This window comes from Nymphaea colorata, chromosome 9 (genome assembly GCF_008831285.2).
Source record: "Nymphaea colorata isolate Beijing-Zhang1983 chromosome 9, ASM883128v2, whole genome shotgun sequence".
Taxonomy (NCBI): domain Eukaryota; kingdom Viridiplantae; phylum Streptophyta; class Magnoliopsida; order Nymphaeales; family Nymphaeaceae; genus Nymphaea; species Nymphaea colorata.
This window is the reverse complement of record NC_045146.1, coordinates 12,735,436-12,749,570: the sequence shown is the minus strand read 5'-3', so window position 1 is coordinate 12,749,570 and position 14,135 is coordinate 12,735,436. Positions and strand designations below refer to the sequence as shown.

Sequence of the window (14,135 nt, the reverse complement as noted above, 5' to 3'; positions counted from 1 at the left end):
AGAAGTGAACCTGGAAAATAAGAGATGACAGAAACCCCGTACCATATGCATCCAATTTGGCATCTCTACCCTTCCTTCCAAATAGGAATTCATTATCAAAACGCTGGGAGGAGCTGAACTTAACCAGCCAAACTTCTTCTCATGGTCCAGGGGCACTAATTCCCGCCGACAAGTACTTCTTTTACTTACGCTGGTTTATAATACAGGGACACGCAAAACAAACATGGCTGACTACCTGATCTTCTACTGTTAGCACCATTAAAAATACAACCAAAAAAGTCCGCCAACGAAAGAGGAAAGCATAGAATGTACTGAACTTTAAGACCAGGCAAGAATTATTAAATTTCGCTTGGTGTCTTAAACGTTGTTAATGAAATTGTAATATAGTACCTTCTTTGCGTGAATCACGAAACTCCTGATTATTCAGAGAATGCAACATATGTTCATACTGCAGCAGCTGCCTTAATTCTGTATGTAATTCAATTAAAAATAGTCTCTTTCCTTATCCATGCTCATATAAGGTCACCAAACAAATAGACATTTGATTAACTAATAGGGGCTTGATAATTTCATTTGTCTTGATAACGTACAAGCAACTAAGAAGTAACAATAAACAAAAATACATCCGGTCACACGTTTGGCACTTCAGATGCACTATCCAGGTTCTTCAATTCACCACCATCTACAACAGTGGTCGCTTCATCAGAAACAATCCTCTCTGACGATATGGCATCTTCTTTTCCTATATCACCAACTAGCAAGTTGGTATCATGTGACTCCTCTTCCTCAACCCTACAGTAAACCTGTGTCCAAAAAAAAAAGAAAAAAAGAAAAAAGAGTAATAGCCAGCAGCCAGCTTTCAGGACAATAGTGCTACAATGCTACTAGATCAGAAACAAGAATTTAGGGAAGGAATTGCCATACAACACATGTCCGAGGTGGTGATAGAACTTTGAATGAATTAGGTCGGTCGTTGAAATTTGTTTCAGGTTTCCCTGGTATGCCTTCCGGAGAAGTGAAATGGTCCACATCATGGCCTACCTGCAGCAGTAGAATGCCACAACGCCTAAAATAAAATAAAATAAAAAATAATAATACAAGATACCTGGTACAATGATTTGTATTTTGAGAAAGATGAAAATTTTTTGTGTATGCATCTCCCAGGGTGGCATGACTAATGAAAATTTTATCTGTTCTCATGATCCTCTTGTTGTCCATCAAGCACTTTGTGTTTGGGACCCCTTGCATGGTTCATGTTTCTGTTTCTTTTGTGAGTTCACCAACACTATTTTGTGTTTTCTTTTGTTAGAACATCAAGGGTATTACATTCTCACAGAATCATCCTTGCATCAATGATTACATGGAACATGGAAAAGAACAAAGGCTACTCCACTTATAGAGCATTGTTTGAGGGAAGATTTAATAGCAAGATTGAAGATTACAGCATGCAACTTACAGATGGCAACTCACAAAAAGGCTGCTATACAAGGCAGAAAGGCCAATTCCAATCATGTGCATGCTCACGTCTTCCACTCTCCATGCATGATTAAAAGCATGCACCTGAAACACTCTAACTGAGCTATTCTGTTCATGATGTTTGAGATTCAGTCATGGAAAGTAAAAGTATCGACTGGAAAGATCTTGCAGAGTAATAGCTAATTCGTAACCAATGAAAGAAGGGACCTTTAGCCCTACCAAGATGATATAGTGAAAAGAAGCTGGATAAAAAAAGCTCCGTGCATTTTTTGCAACTTGTTCTCTTTTTATGATGGGTATGCCATATAACATGAAAGATGTGGAATACCACTTTCCTTTACGAAATTTTCATAAATGGTATCCTCCTTTTAGGCTTCTCAATAATTATGTACCCATGTCATGAGCGTATTATTTACTTAGTTATTTAGATATATGAATCTTATGGCCTGCTAAGTTTCAAATATGCATTTCCCAAGTCGCTTAGGATATTAGAATTTCAAAGAGTGAACAAACCAGCAGAGTCATTGTTAGAAGAAAACCTGAAACCCTAGAAGTCCGTCCAGCTTTGAGAACCGTTACACCAGAAGCATAACAAATAAAGAGAAAGCTATTATGTTAGTGAGAAAGATTTCTTACCCTGCCAAGCCCACCAAATTCCAGTGCATCGCTATCTAAGACAACTCTGTACCTTCCAGGCAAGTCACAACCTACTTTGTACCTGAATTTCTTGGACCAGATGAGTCAAAAAGATAGAAAGAAAGAAAATGAATTGATTGCTGTGGCCTATAACATCTATCATATTCATACCCTTCATAAGTAGTTTCTGGATGAAAGTTGAAAACAAAAACCAGCTGCCCACGTTCAAATACAATAACCTAAAAGCATAAATATGTGTTGATGAAAACTAAAAAAATTGCATTCATGCTTGAAGTACCAAATAATAATGAGAGCAACGGTAAAGATAACTGTGGAAAAAGGGGATAAGAAGTCAATATTTCATGGCACAAGAACAATTTAAAGAAATAAGTAAGCATGCTTGAATGTTGGTGTCTATAGAACTTACAAGTACCACAGTATCATGGCAAATACAAGTTCTAGTTCATATAATCTGCATTGTGTATCACCTGTCTAGTTTACCCTGAACCAACTTGTTTTGCAGAGGTACAATTACACATTTTTATATGGAAAAAGGTCAGTATGGTTATAGGTAGTAGCATATGGGGTTGCTGACAGGTCTCTACCTGTCCATGTTAGGAGAAGGATGAAAATAAGGCCAGGATGTCAATATAATCAAGAGCCTGAACTCATTGCATAATGGGATATCATAGCTAAATTATTTCCACGTTTTATCATGACCTGTTGTCTCACATTCTACAACTGTTTGGGGTATGAAAATGGGATGTGGTTGGTTCTCAATTTGAAGTTTGCATAGATATCGTTTAACAAAATCCGCTCCTGGAAAAGAAAGTTTCATTGCCTTTCAAGCGGCAATTAAACATTGTCGGATGAAGAAGGTTAAAACCTTTGTGATCAGTTAGTTAGAATTGATTCCTCATTTGCAGTACAAACTGCTGTTGGGTTAGGGCTAATGAGCAAGAATCCTAGTTGCACTTCATGTTGTTGCACTGTGAAATGATGTTTAAGCTAAGCTTCCTACGACAGATAAAAAGAAAAAAATTTGGGTCTGCAACAACATGAAGCTAGCCGACGCAGTGATTTGTGCCACTAGATATATTGGATTCTCTTGAAGAAAAGGATGTGGAAGCCCAGGCATGGTTGGTCTAGTTCTAGTGGTGAGATGTGAGGACTTCTTTCCAGCACCTGAGGCTCAAACCAACAAAGCATTTTGATAAATCAGACGTGCGGAGAATGTAGACACATGAATCCAACTGTTTTACAGATGTTATCTGTGAACTTATCTCCACTATTACACTTATCTGCACACAGCAGAGGGCTCTTCTGTCCCAGATTATGGGGGCTAGGTTCCAAATTGCTTCCTCTCCCTTCCAACTAACTAATAGTTCAATACAACCTACTCAGCAGTCTACTCATTAGGGCAGCAATACTTTTCCATCGGTTATATGAGTGTACAACAACCACAAGCAGGGGGATGACCGACTAGCAAGCCCACCAAAATATGGAGGGAAAACCAGTTAACAATTCACCTAGATCTTAACCTGTCTAGAATTGTTGCTGGAGTTTCTAGGAAGCTCACCTGTGTGAAACTTTATCATGGTTTAGCCAGAAATCTCACGGATGATGGCAAATATCATCCCTTTCTTCAGGTGATGGGAAGCCCTAGTTCCTTTGAGTACGCTGTATAGATTGTACATTGTGGGACATGCATATGCCCTCTAATTTGTTTAAGACAAAATCAACGTAAAAGAGAAAGTTACATATGAAAAGAATATGAGCATGCAGGATGAGTCTTACTCAAATATCTTATAATAAGATAAATAAAGCAAGAAACCATAAGATAATCTGTAATTCAAGAATAAGAACTGGAAGTGTATCAACAAAATTTTGAAATGGCACATGAAAAGCATAACCAACAAACATGTGAAAGATTCTAGAAGAACAAGTTATTTTTCTTACCTTCTCCTCTTCATTTATGCTGCTGACAATTTGCTTTCTCGATGCAAGAAAAGAAAACTTGCCATCAAGCCCATTCATAGCTCTATCAAAAGCGTTCATAAACTGGGTTCAAAAACAGACAACAGAAACTTCTATAAGAAGTTACGTCTAGGAAAGTTACCAAGATACAACACCAGGCAAAGAGATTATTCATCACTAACTGAAATCTGCCATTAAATAAGACAAGCAAAGATAGATACTTAGCCTTACGGGTTAAGACACATACATTTGAAGTGTGCATCAGGCCAGATATCTATTGAGCTTCGAGGTCCCCAAACACAGGTCAGTTTGGGGCTTAGGCCCAAAAATTGAGGGTGCCCAAACAAAATCTGGCCTGGCTCAGTTACAAAAATTAACAGGCATGGCATGGTGCAACCAAATAAATCCAAGTAGACCAAGCATGGCTTGAAATTAGGCCCCGACCCGATATTAAAACCGGGCTACTCTTTTTTGGGTTTGCTCGGTTTTACAGGATTCTGTGCAGGCAAACCCAGTCCAGCTTAATTTGCTAACAGCAGAAGAATAAAGCATTCTTTCTGGTACTGGCTTCTACAAGCAAAATGCACAAATGAGCATTTCAAGATGCAAAATTAACATATGTGAATGTTCAGATTGGAAAATTTGTTGCTTTTTTACCAAGGGCAACTTCAACATTTACAAATTAAGGAAACATCACAAATGTACTTGAGAACATGCAACATAAACAACGAGAAATTACTAGAGAAAACAAAAATGTATTATGGTCTGAAGGGGAACGTATAGAAATTAACAAATGTCAAATACCTAAAAGCTGCCTATTCAAGTTTTCCTAAACTGAATCAGAACTTTCTAAATGGAAGTCTTCAGATATTAATGGCCACAAGAAAAAAATGACCTGATAGAAAACATTGCCTCCTTATCCTGATCCCTATCTCTAAACTTTGAAGAAACAGGTAGTTAAGGATAAGATTCGAATATGAAAAAGAGTACTGCAACTAGTGGAGATATTGCTAGTTCATCCAAAACAGCTATGAGCACCTGTGCATATTGTGAAATATAACAGACTTAATGATATCAAGATTGACAATTGACCAAGACTTTACATTTCTTCCATCTATCTTTAGTCATTAAAAGAAAGCATAACTGAAGGTCAACACTTTTTGATGAAAGTTCAAAGCACAAACTGCAAAATTAGATATTCAAACCTTATATCTTAAATGGTCTGTGTCCACAAGATTCCACTGCCGTCTACATTTGTCATAGCTCCACCCATTGCCTTCTCTTGGAAAGTCAATCCATTCAGGATGACCAAACTGCAAACAGCATGCATAATGAAATAAAATAGATAGTGCGCCATGAAGGAAGAGAGAAGCACCTAGACATTTAAAAAAAGGACATATTCAACTGATTAAAATATAAGTTGCATCATGCTTCTTGTAAAATTATTGAGAAAGCATATAAAAATCATTAGTACTTGAACTTAAAGGCTATAACATGAATCCAGGATAGATAGGAACTTCTTGGAACAGAATAAATCATAATATCAGTAAAAATGATAATATTGTCTCATAAAGTCAATAGAATAAGGCATAAGAAGAATCAACAGAATTTATAAAGCAATATAAAAGCATGATACTTCTATCTAAGTGGGTTGTGATTTGGATATTCAATCACAGGCCTGCTGAAGTTTAACAGCAACAACTAGAAAACACACATACATGGACACAACAAAGACTGTACAGGTGTACGTAAAGTATTCTCTTCAAAAACTTGCATAAAAGATGAAAATGAGGGGCAATACACACATTCTCTTGACCAAGGAGTCAAAGAAACAAAGCGACAATTTCCTTTGGGCACAACCACAGAGAAACACATGGTAAACTGCAAGTTATTTTCTGTTTTACCTCGTTCCCCATGAAATTAAGATAACCCTCCCCTCCTAGTGCCATTGTTATGAAGTGAATCATCTGAAAAGAAGAAATGCAGGAAAGTGATTAAAATGACTCACATTTAATGCGAAAAGCGAACATAAACTAGTATAAAAATTCAAAAGGTTGCTAATTAAAAGTATTTTGACCCTTTCCTTTAAAAGCCACATGATGCCAGACCTTGTGAAGCGAAATCCCCCGATCAACAGTTGGAGAGGGATCCTCTAAGCAGGACATTCCAGAATACATTTCCTTGTCCATCAGTAGGAAAGCAATTGTCTTATCACCAACAATTGCCTGAAAAAACAGACAGAACCACATAACTTACTCAAAAGATTTCAATCACACAACCTCATATATGAGAAGAATCATTTCCTTTTCTTATATCTCTAATCTCATTAAGTGCAAGAAAATACTGTTCAGTTCGAATATTAAATAAAACCTTATATATATATATATATATATATATATATATATATATATATATATATATATAGAGAGAGAGAGAGAGAGAGAGAGAGAGTTTAGTACTCTTCATGTGTAAAAACTTTGCAAAATTTCTGGACTCTCATTTCATATTTCTCACAAAACATTCTCCAGTTCAACATTTTGGCTTAGGTATTTCTCTGCTCATACAAACTTCTTTACATGAGTAGTGAAAGTGGTAAAGCGCCACACCAAATAAGAACTCTACTAATACCTGGTCATGACTCTCAGCATATGAAACACATGCCTCGGTGTATCTCCTGTTTGTCAGGCACGAGACAATTTCCTTCATGGACCACTCTTCGTCTGTTCTGTTTTTGATATAATCAATCCATTTGTCAGGGATCCCCATGGCTAACCGATAGTCAAAACCAATTCCACCCTCGGAAACAGGACGACCCAGAGTGGGCATACCAGATACATCTTCAGCAACCACAATGGCATCAGGATGGAGGTTATGGATAAGATCATTGGCTAGCATAAGGTATACAATGGCATCCACATCAGTAGCATCACTAAAATATTCACTGTAGTTCCCTGAAAATGTCATGTTAATGCCATGATGATGATATAACATGGAAGTGACCCCATCAAAACGGAACCCATCAAATTGAAATTCCTCAAGCCACCACCTCAAGTTAGAAAGAAGAAAGCGTAGGACTTCCCAGTTTGCGTAGTTGAATAAGCGACTGTCCCACAACTTATGATAACCTTTCTCACCAGTATGAAAGTACGATTCCTGAGTTTTTTGCCCCACATCATAACCATTGAGGCCATCAGCGATGTTTGTGCTTGCATGGCTGTGAACAACATCCATCAATACTACCAAGCCTAAACCATGAGCTTTGTCAATCAAATATTTAAGATCCTCCGGTGTGCCTGATCTACTACTAACAGCAAAGAAATTTGTAACATGATATCCAAAAGAAGCATAGTAGGAATGCTCCATGACAGCCATCAACTGGACAGCATTATAATTATTTGACTTTATACGAGGTAGAACATTATCTGCAAATTCTCTGTATGAGCTGATTTTTGGCTCTGAGCTGCTCATTCCTACATGGGCTTCATATATACGTGGTGCCAAAGGCTTCTGAGGACGAGCATGCTTGAACTGATATCTGCGTTGTATTAGAAATCACAACACTGTGAAAACAAAAACAGTGAGGAAGCTACAAATGGGTAACCATGCCAAATACCTCTCAGAAGGAGGTGGGTCCCAATACACACCATCATACGGAGCTGCAAACCTTGTGGGGTCTACTGTTGCATATTTGATCCAAGCTGGAATTCTATCAACCCATGCTCCATTGGGACATTTAAACCGGAACTTCACTCTTGAATTATGTGGGATGGCAGGATCGCCATTTGGATTTGGTATCTTGATAGTCCAAACACCAAATTCATTTCTTTCCATTTGGTGATTTGACCCATCCCAGCCATTGAAGTCTCCAATTAGTTGTGCTTCCCTACAGTGGAGAAAGATTCACAGGTGAGGACAAATGACCGTTCTGCACTTCCACATTGCTAAGTACAAATTAGCTCATGAAACCTCAAATGATACCAAAGAAACTTATGCCAGAAAAGATGTTCATAAACGTAACCTTCAAGCCAGAATTATGAAATATACAAGTACATAGATTTATTAGAGGATATCTTGGATTCCTCACCCAACTTTCATGAGAGACTGTTATTTGTGAACCTAAGTGGCATGGTCCATGTGAGACATCAACTAGGAAGAAGAAAAGTTTAACCGATCTATGTTTGGACCTAGAATTGAATTTGATGGGGTTAGAACAGCACTTCTGTATCGAGATTTAAGATGCTCTTGCTGAATTAACTATGAAAAGGAATAGTCTCTAATTTTAGAGTCAAGAATGATGGTATGCTTGCTACCAAAGGTCTGGTTCAAATGTAACCTCCTCTTTCAAGCTATATGATTAATAAAAAGAATTAGATGTCATCATTGTCACGAAGTGGGACATGTCAAGCCAAGATGCCCTAGCAGCCCTACACTTGCAGAGAAGAAATCTCATGGAAGCTCTTCAACCTGTCACCAAGGAACACTCACCTATATCAGGTGCCACTTCTACTTCATCTCCACTGGGTATGTCTGCTTGGCATTTGGACTTGGGAGTTTCTTTCCGTATGATACCAAATGAAGAATTTGTTTCCTAATGTTATAACTGTCCAAATATTACATTTGTTTTAATGGCAAAAGCACATATTCCAAAATTAAAAAAAAATATTGGAAGTTTTGGAAAAGAACATCAAAATTTGAAAACCAGGTTTAGTGTGTGCCAAAAATACATGTAAATCTTTTATCTGTTGCCCAAATTGGAATCCCTTTTTCATCAAAACATTGCGTCCACATGATCATTAAACTGAAAAGTTTGCGAAAGGATCTAAACAAGGTGATCTTTACTTTATAGTTTCTTTTGGTTCGTTCACAGCCCTTATTTTGTAAATGCAACGAGGTTAAGAGAAATGAGTAGCATATTTGGCATTGAAGATTAGGATATTCCAGCATTGATAAATTTTCTTGCATTTTTTTCTTGAAATAATTGTATAAAGACAAGTTTTTCATTTTCCAATAGAAATTCTTTGCAAAAAACTTTTTGAATGTTTAAGTCCCCACTCGCATCGTATCTAAATGAGGAGTCCCATACTATGTGGTATTTGTTGATAATTTTACAAGATTCTCCAGGATTTATGCTCCCAAACTTAAATCCTGAGGTGCTTCCAACTTTAAAATATTTCATTATATAATTAAGAATTAATTTGTGCCTACCATAGGAATTCTAAGAACTGATTTGGAGAAGAAGAACACCAATCTAATGAATTCAAAAATATTTGGATGAAAATAAAATTTGTCATAAAATATCTTATACAAGAAGACCTCAGGAAAATGCTCTTGCGAACGAAAACATATATGTATTCTCTATAGTTTTCTCGTTTCTAGAGAAATTAGGAAAAAATTTTCAGAAATCTTATACAAAAACGCCCCACCAAAATGATTTGGTGAAATAAAACAGATGTATAATAGAAACCACTTTAATTATTCTCATTTCCAAAGTTCCCAAAAATTTTCAATCAATGCCACTGTTGCATGGTTTTATTTAATTAATAGCATGTCTTCTAAAACTTGACACATTTTTTTTATTTTTATAAATTAAACATTGACCCAAATTTTGTTTTGGGTGCAAAAGATTCATTATGACAGACAAAAGTGACTTCCAATGTGTTTGCTTTGGTTATTCTGAAACTTAAAAAGTATGTAGGTGCTATGCTATAAAAAATGGTAGCTTGTACGTCTCAATAAACTGTTAGAAATGAAAGTGGTTCCAAAACAAATAAATCCAAGAGTAATCATGTTCATGAGAATGACAAATTGCTTGCTTTCAAAGCAATAGTTTTCTATTTGTCTTGGTTTCCCTTTGTGATGATGTTCCTGAGAATGATGAACTGGTTCCCAACAGTTTGAAACCTTCCAATAATTTGGAAGCCTGCAGAAGAGGAGAAAGAAAATATCTAATAGGAACAAGATTTAGAAGAAGCAACTTCCACATTTAGAAGATCTACTAGGAACGTTAGAGCCCCTCAAGGATTTATCACCTATGATATCTTTTCCTAGATAAAGAGTATGTCTTCTTGTTATTTATTTTCAGTAAAAACCTACTTCATATGTTGAAGCCAAGCAACAAAAACAATAGAATGAAGTTATGAAATTCTAATTCATTAAGCTAGAAAAAAATTGAGAAATTCACTTCTTCCTTGAAGAAAGAAAACCATTGGATGTAAATGGATTTTAAAGCCAACAACAAAAATAATGGATCCCTAGAAAGACATACAGGTACAGCTAGATTCTCACAAAATATTGTTCAAAAATATGGAACTGATTATGATAATACTTTGTCCAATTGCTTGCATGATTGTTTTTTAGGATCTTAATTGTCATAGCTTCCATTTGGAAATAACAATTGTTTAAAATGGATGTTAAAAAAGAGATTTTAAATGGGGAATCAAATAAGGAAGTTTGCACTGGTCCTTCCCCCAGAGTGAATATTCATGAGGGAAAAGCTTTTCCATCAAGAAAATTATTATATGATATTAAACAAGCCCTAAAGCTTAGTACGATTGTTTTAGCAATATTATGCATAAACTTGATTTAAATCTTGTTATTTAGACAGGGCACTTTCCACAAAAGAAACTCATACATATAACTTCATTTTATTTTTTATGTTAATACTTTGATTGCCGCTAGTAGCAATAAAAACGTGATGAATCAAATAGAAGAGTTCTTTAGGAAGGAATTTGGAATGTCTGACTTAGGGTTTATGACTTGTTCCTTCGACAAGTTTGAGGAGAGATATCAAATTAAGTAATTGTGTGTGCACGTGTGTGTAGGTTTTTCCATATGTATATTATATGTATATCAGTATATGTACATATAATTGTGCATATATATTTGACATACTTTATATATATGTAAAGTGTATAACATTGTAGTTTTTCGTTTTTTGTATTTCTCATGTTTCCTCTTTGTACTTTTTATTTTGCATTTTTGTACTATCATGTGGCTCAGCAAATGAATGGCATTGGCTGCTTGAGCTAGTCATTGGCTAGCTTCAACAGCTAGAAGCTTAGCTCCTTGAGGCAATACCTCCTTGTAAAACTATAGCTCCCATAAGTTGAGTCTTCACTAAACTAAGAAAACAAAGTTAAAAATTCAAGTAATAGGAAAATAAAAAGGAAATCAAACTATTGAACCTATATTGCACAGAAAAATGACGATAAAGATATTGTAGCAGGCATGAAAACAGAAGCAGATAGATAATGTAAGCCTGGCAAATAACTCACTGTGCAGCAGGTGCCCACTCACGATAAACTATGTAGTTCTCTTCCCTGTTTAATCCAAACTTTAGATACCCTACATAAAAAAAAAAGGAAAAATCCAGTGTTAATCTGATCAGGTTCATGACCAGCATTTCATTTTTTTTTATACCTAACCTCCTAAAAGGTGGATAATAAGGTGGACAGATTCCACAAACAAGAATGACCTTTCGCAAATTCTTCAAGGCTTCCCTCATATTTTTCTATCTGCTTCTTCTGTTCTGAATATGTTCTTGACCTGTACCTCAAATGATCTTCATATTCTCTCAAAGCAGGATCCATATCTAGGACACCTAAAACCTCATGATCATCTTCAACGAGGGTAGCTATTGATCTGCCATCTTTGGTACAAGTAGACATTGAGAAATCGTGCCCGGCCTTTTAATGAACATAAAAACAAAGGAACAGAAAACAAAGGCCATAAAAGGATCAGTCTAGATATTTAAACACCAAAACATCATCACCTGAGATAATCACAATTCTAAAGGTTCTCAGGTCTTCCAAAGCAGTGAGCATATATGTCCTTCATGGTTTATAAGAGCTACCTTTTTCCCTGAAGAGTGCAATCCATGGTACTGGCGACAATTGCAGCTAAAGAAGTTCCTGCTATCAACTCTCCAAAATGGATGTGCCGCCAAGGAGAGTTTATAGTCCCCAGATTTCTGTCAATGAAAAAACAATAGAACTTTCAATGTTTAGAAGTGGATTTTGCTTTCCACTTTATGTGTCTGTCCCTTTGTTTATAGAAGACAGAGCTGCAGGACCCACAAATAGTTTAAAAGGAGCAAGCGCAGTAATCACGAGAAGTTGAAGACGAAGATATATCCGTGAAAATCCAGACGCCTATTTTTTATGCTGTCTTTCACCACTTTTTGCTTTCAACACTGTATAAATCAGATTGCGAAGCTGTAATTCGTTTAGTTGAGAAAATATGTAAAGTTTGGCAATTTTCAGGCTGAGCAAGCAAAAAAAACAAGGGGTCAGAGAATGCAAAAAACTTGCTGGTAAAGACCGTCCTTTTTGTAAAATCTATTAAAACTAAAGCATGAGCCACAACGAAAAATTGTGAAATCTGGCGACCATCCAGCACGACAGCGACGTATGTGCCAATCTTTCAGTGCACTACACATGAGCGCACGCATAATTTTTTAAATTGCCATCAATGTTTTCAAGATAACTAGTTACTGAAGCGAATAGAAAATTGCATGTAAACTTTAATAAGTCTAATGAAAATTTTGAGGCAGTTCCAAATCTTCATTATTTGGCTTTGGTCGTTCAACCAACGTCTGGGAGATGATAACAGAAGTGACAATGTTCAGATTACGCCTTTCTGAAATAACAACTTTGCCAGGTTACCAATGCCTCCTCTTCAACTGTGTAGAAGGTTGAAACCAAAAGGCTGCCGTGTCTATGGCCCGAAGTCGAAATTTGAGCAAACATGCACAGCCATGAAGAGTTTGCAAGAAGACGCTGCTCGATATACAAAGGAACAATATTGAAAAATTATTTTGAGAGAGAGAGAGGAGAGAAAGATGTAGCACGAGCCAACCGACGCAAGTTTTGAGTTCTTAGATGTGCCGGCTTCAAATCTGGAAAAGAAATGATAACAGAAGGGAACCTTACATCTCGGAAGCATGCGGTTCGTGGAACAACGAAACTAGTAGCAGCCGAGCAGCAGTGCATTGTTGTGACAGAGCAAGAAAGAGACAGGGAGGTTTTCTTTCTCAAGGCGAGAGTTCTTCTACTGAGAGAGCGCCGGAGGGAGCAAGAGAGGAGAAAAAGCCGCCGTGATCACCATTCCCTTCACCTTTTACGGAAGCTGTGAGTGTCCACAGTGGCGGAAAGCGGGCCCCGTCGTCTCCAGTGTTTCCGTGTCGGTAGGGTATTCTGTTCTTCTCTATGCTGCTCTCCAACTCAGCACGTCATACTTTCTGTTTCTCCACTTTTGCTTTGAATCGACCAGCCTTCGCTCCATTCCAAAAGCAAAGAATCCCTTCTCTCTCTTAATCAGCCTTAGCTCAATCCCCAAGCCCACATAATATATTAACCACCATTTAGACACCGACATCTCATCACACAGTCGTGAAAAGATGTTTGCTCGCAATTATCAGAATTTTCTTGTTCATCTCGAAAACCAAATGAAAACGTATCGGTTGCTAGAGTCTAAGCATCCAAGCACCTGTCCTCTCGAATTATCTTGCTGGATCGACTCCAGGCTTGAAAACATTTGTAAAGAGATCGAGTTCTTCTCTTTCAAGCATGTGTTTTCAAACCGCCTGAAACGCGCTTCGAATGAGCGCTAGAAAGAAACGGGACCTCCCGGAAGCCCACGGGCTATCTAGAAAATCAAGAAACAGCGCTTCGATGAGGTTGCATTTTTGAGAAAAAATCCACGAAATCCTGTCCAGGCTCATCGCAGACGACGTCCAAATCTTCTAGACTTTCGGTCGGCCTAGAAGAGTTATCGAAAATCCATGACAACGTGACGATTTTCCAGATTTTTAATCGGAAGAGAAGAGCCGATTAAAAATCCAAGATTCTTTAATGCACCCAAAAGGTTGACAACTAATCATATTGCTGATAATTTCAGCATCAATAGTTTCAGTTTTCTGGAGTAACTAAATTTGTAATATAATTAAATAGAACTCAAGATTGAAACTCATCACTCACTCAGTCCCTCTCTCTTCTATATCCTCTTCACGCAGCAATCATTTAGCTGCTATGGACCGTCCACGCGGA

At 37.1% G+C, this 14,135-nt stretch overlaps 1 protein-coding gene across 1 annotated transcript; it reads right to left on the bottom strand.

The window, feature by feature from the left end:
* Positions 1-515: 515 nt before the first annotated feature.
* Positions 516-13,999, bottom strand: LOC116260452 (1,4-alpha-glucan-branching enzyme 1, chloroplastic/amyloplastic-like). The gene is made up of 14 exons (XM_031638806.2): positions 13,020-13,999; positions 11,942-12,058; positions 11,564-11,774; positions 11,364-11,433; positions 7,703-7,972; positions 6,718-7,624; positions 6,198-6,314; positions 5,994-6,056; positions 5,295-5,402; positions 4,072-4,173; positions 2,284-2,351; positions 2,113-2,194; positions 925-1,041; positions 516-803 (listed from the first exon to the last, which is right to left on the bottom strand). Exons 1-14 carry the CDS (start codon positions 13,077-13,079, stop codon positions 630-632), a joined length of 2,466 nt encoding a protein of 821 aa, XP_031494666.1. The 5' UTR covers positions 13,080-13,999; the 3' UTR covers positions 516-629.
* Positions 14,000-14,135: the final 136 nt, after the last annotated feature.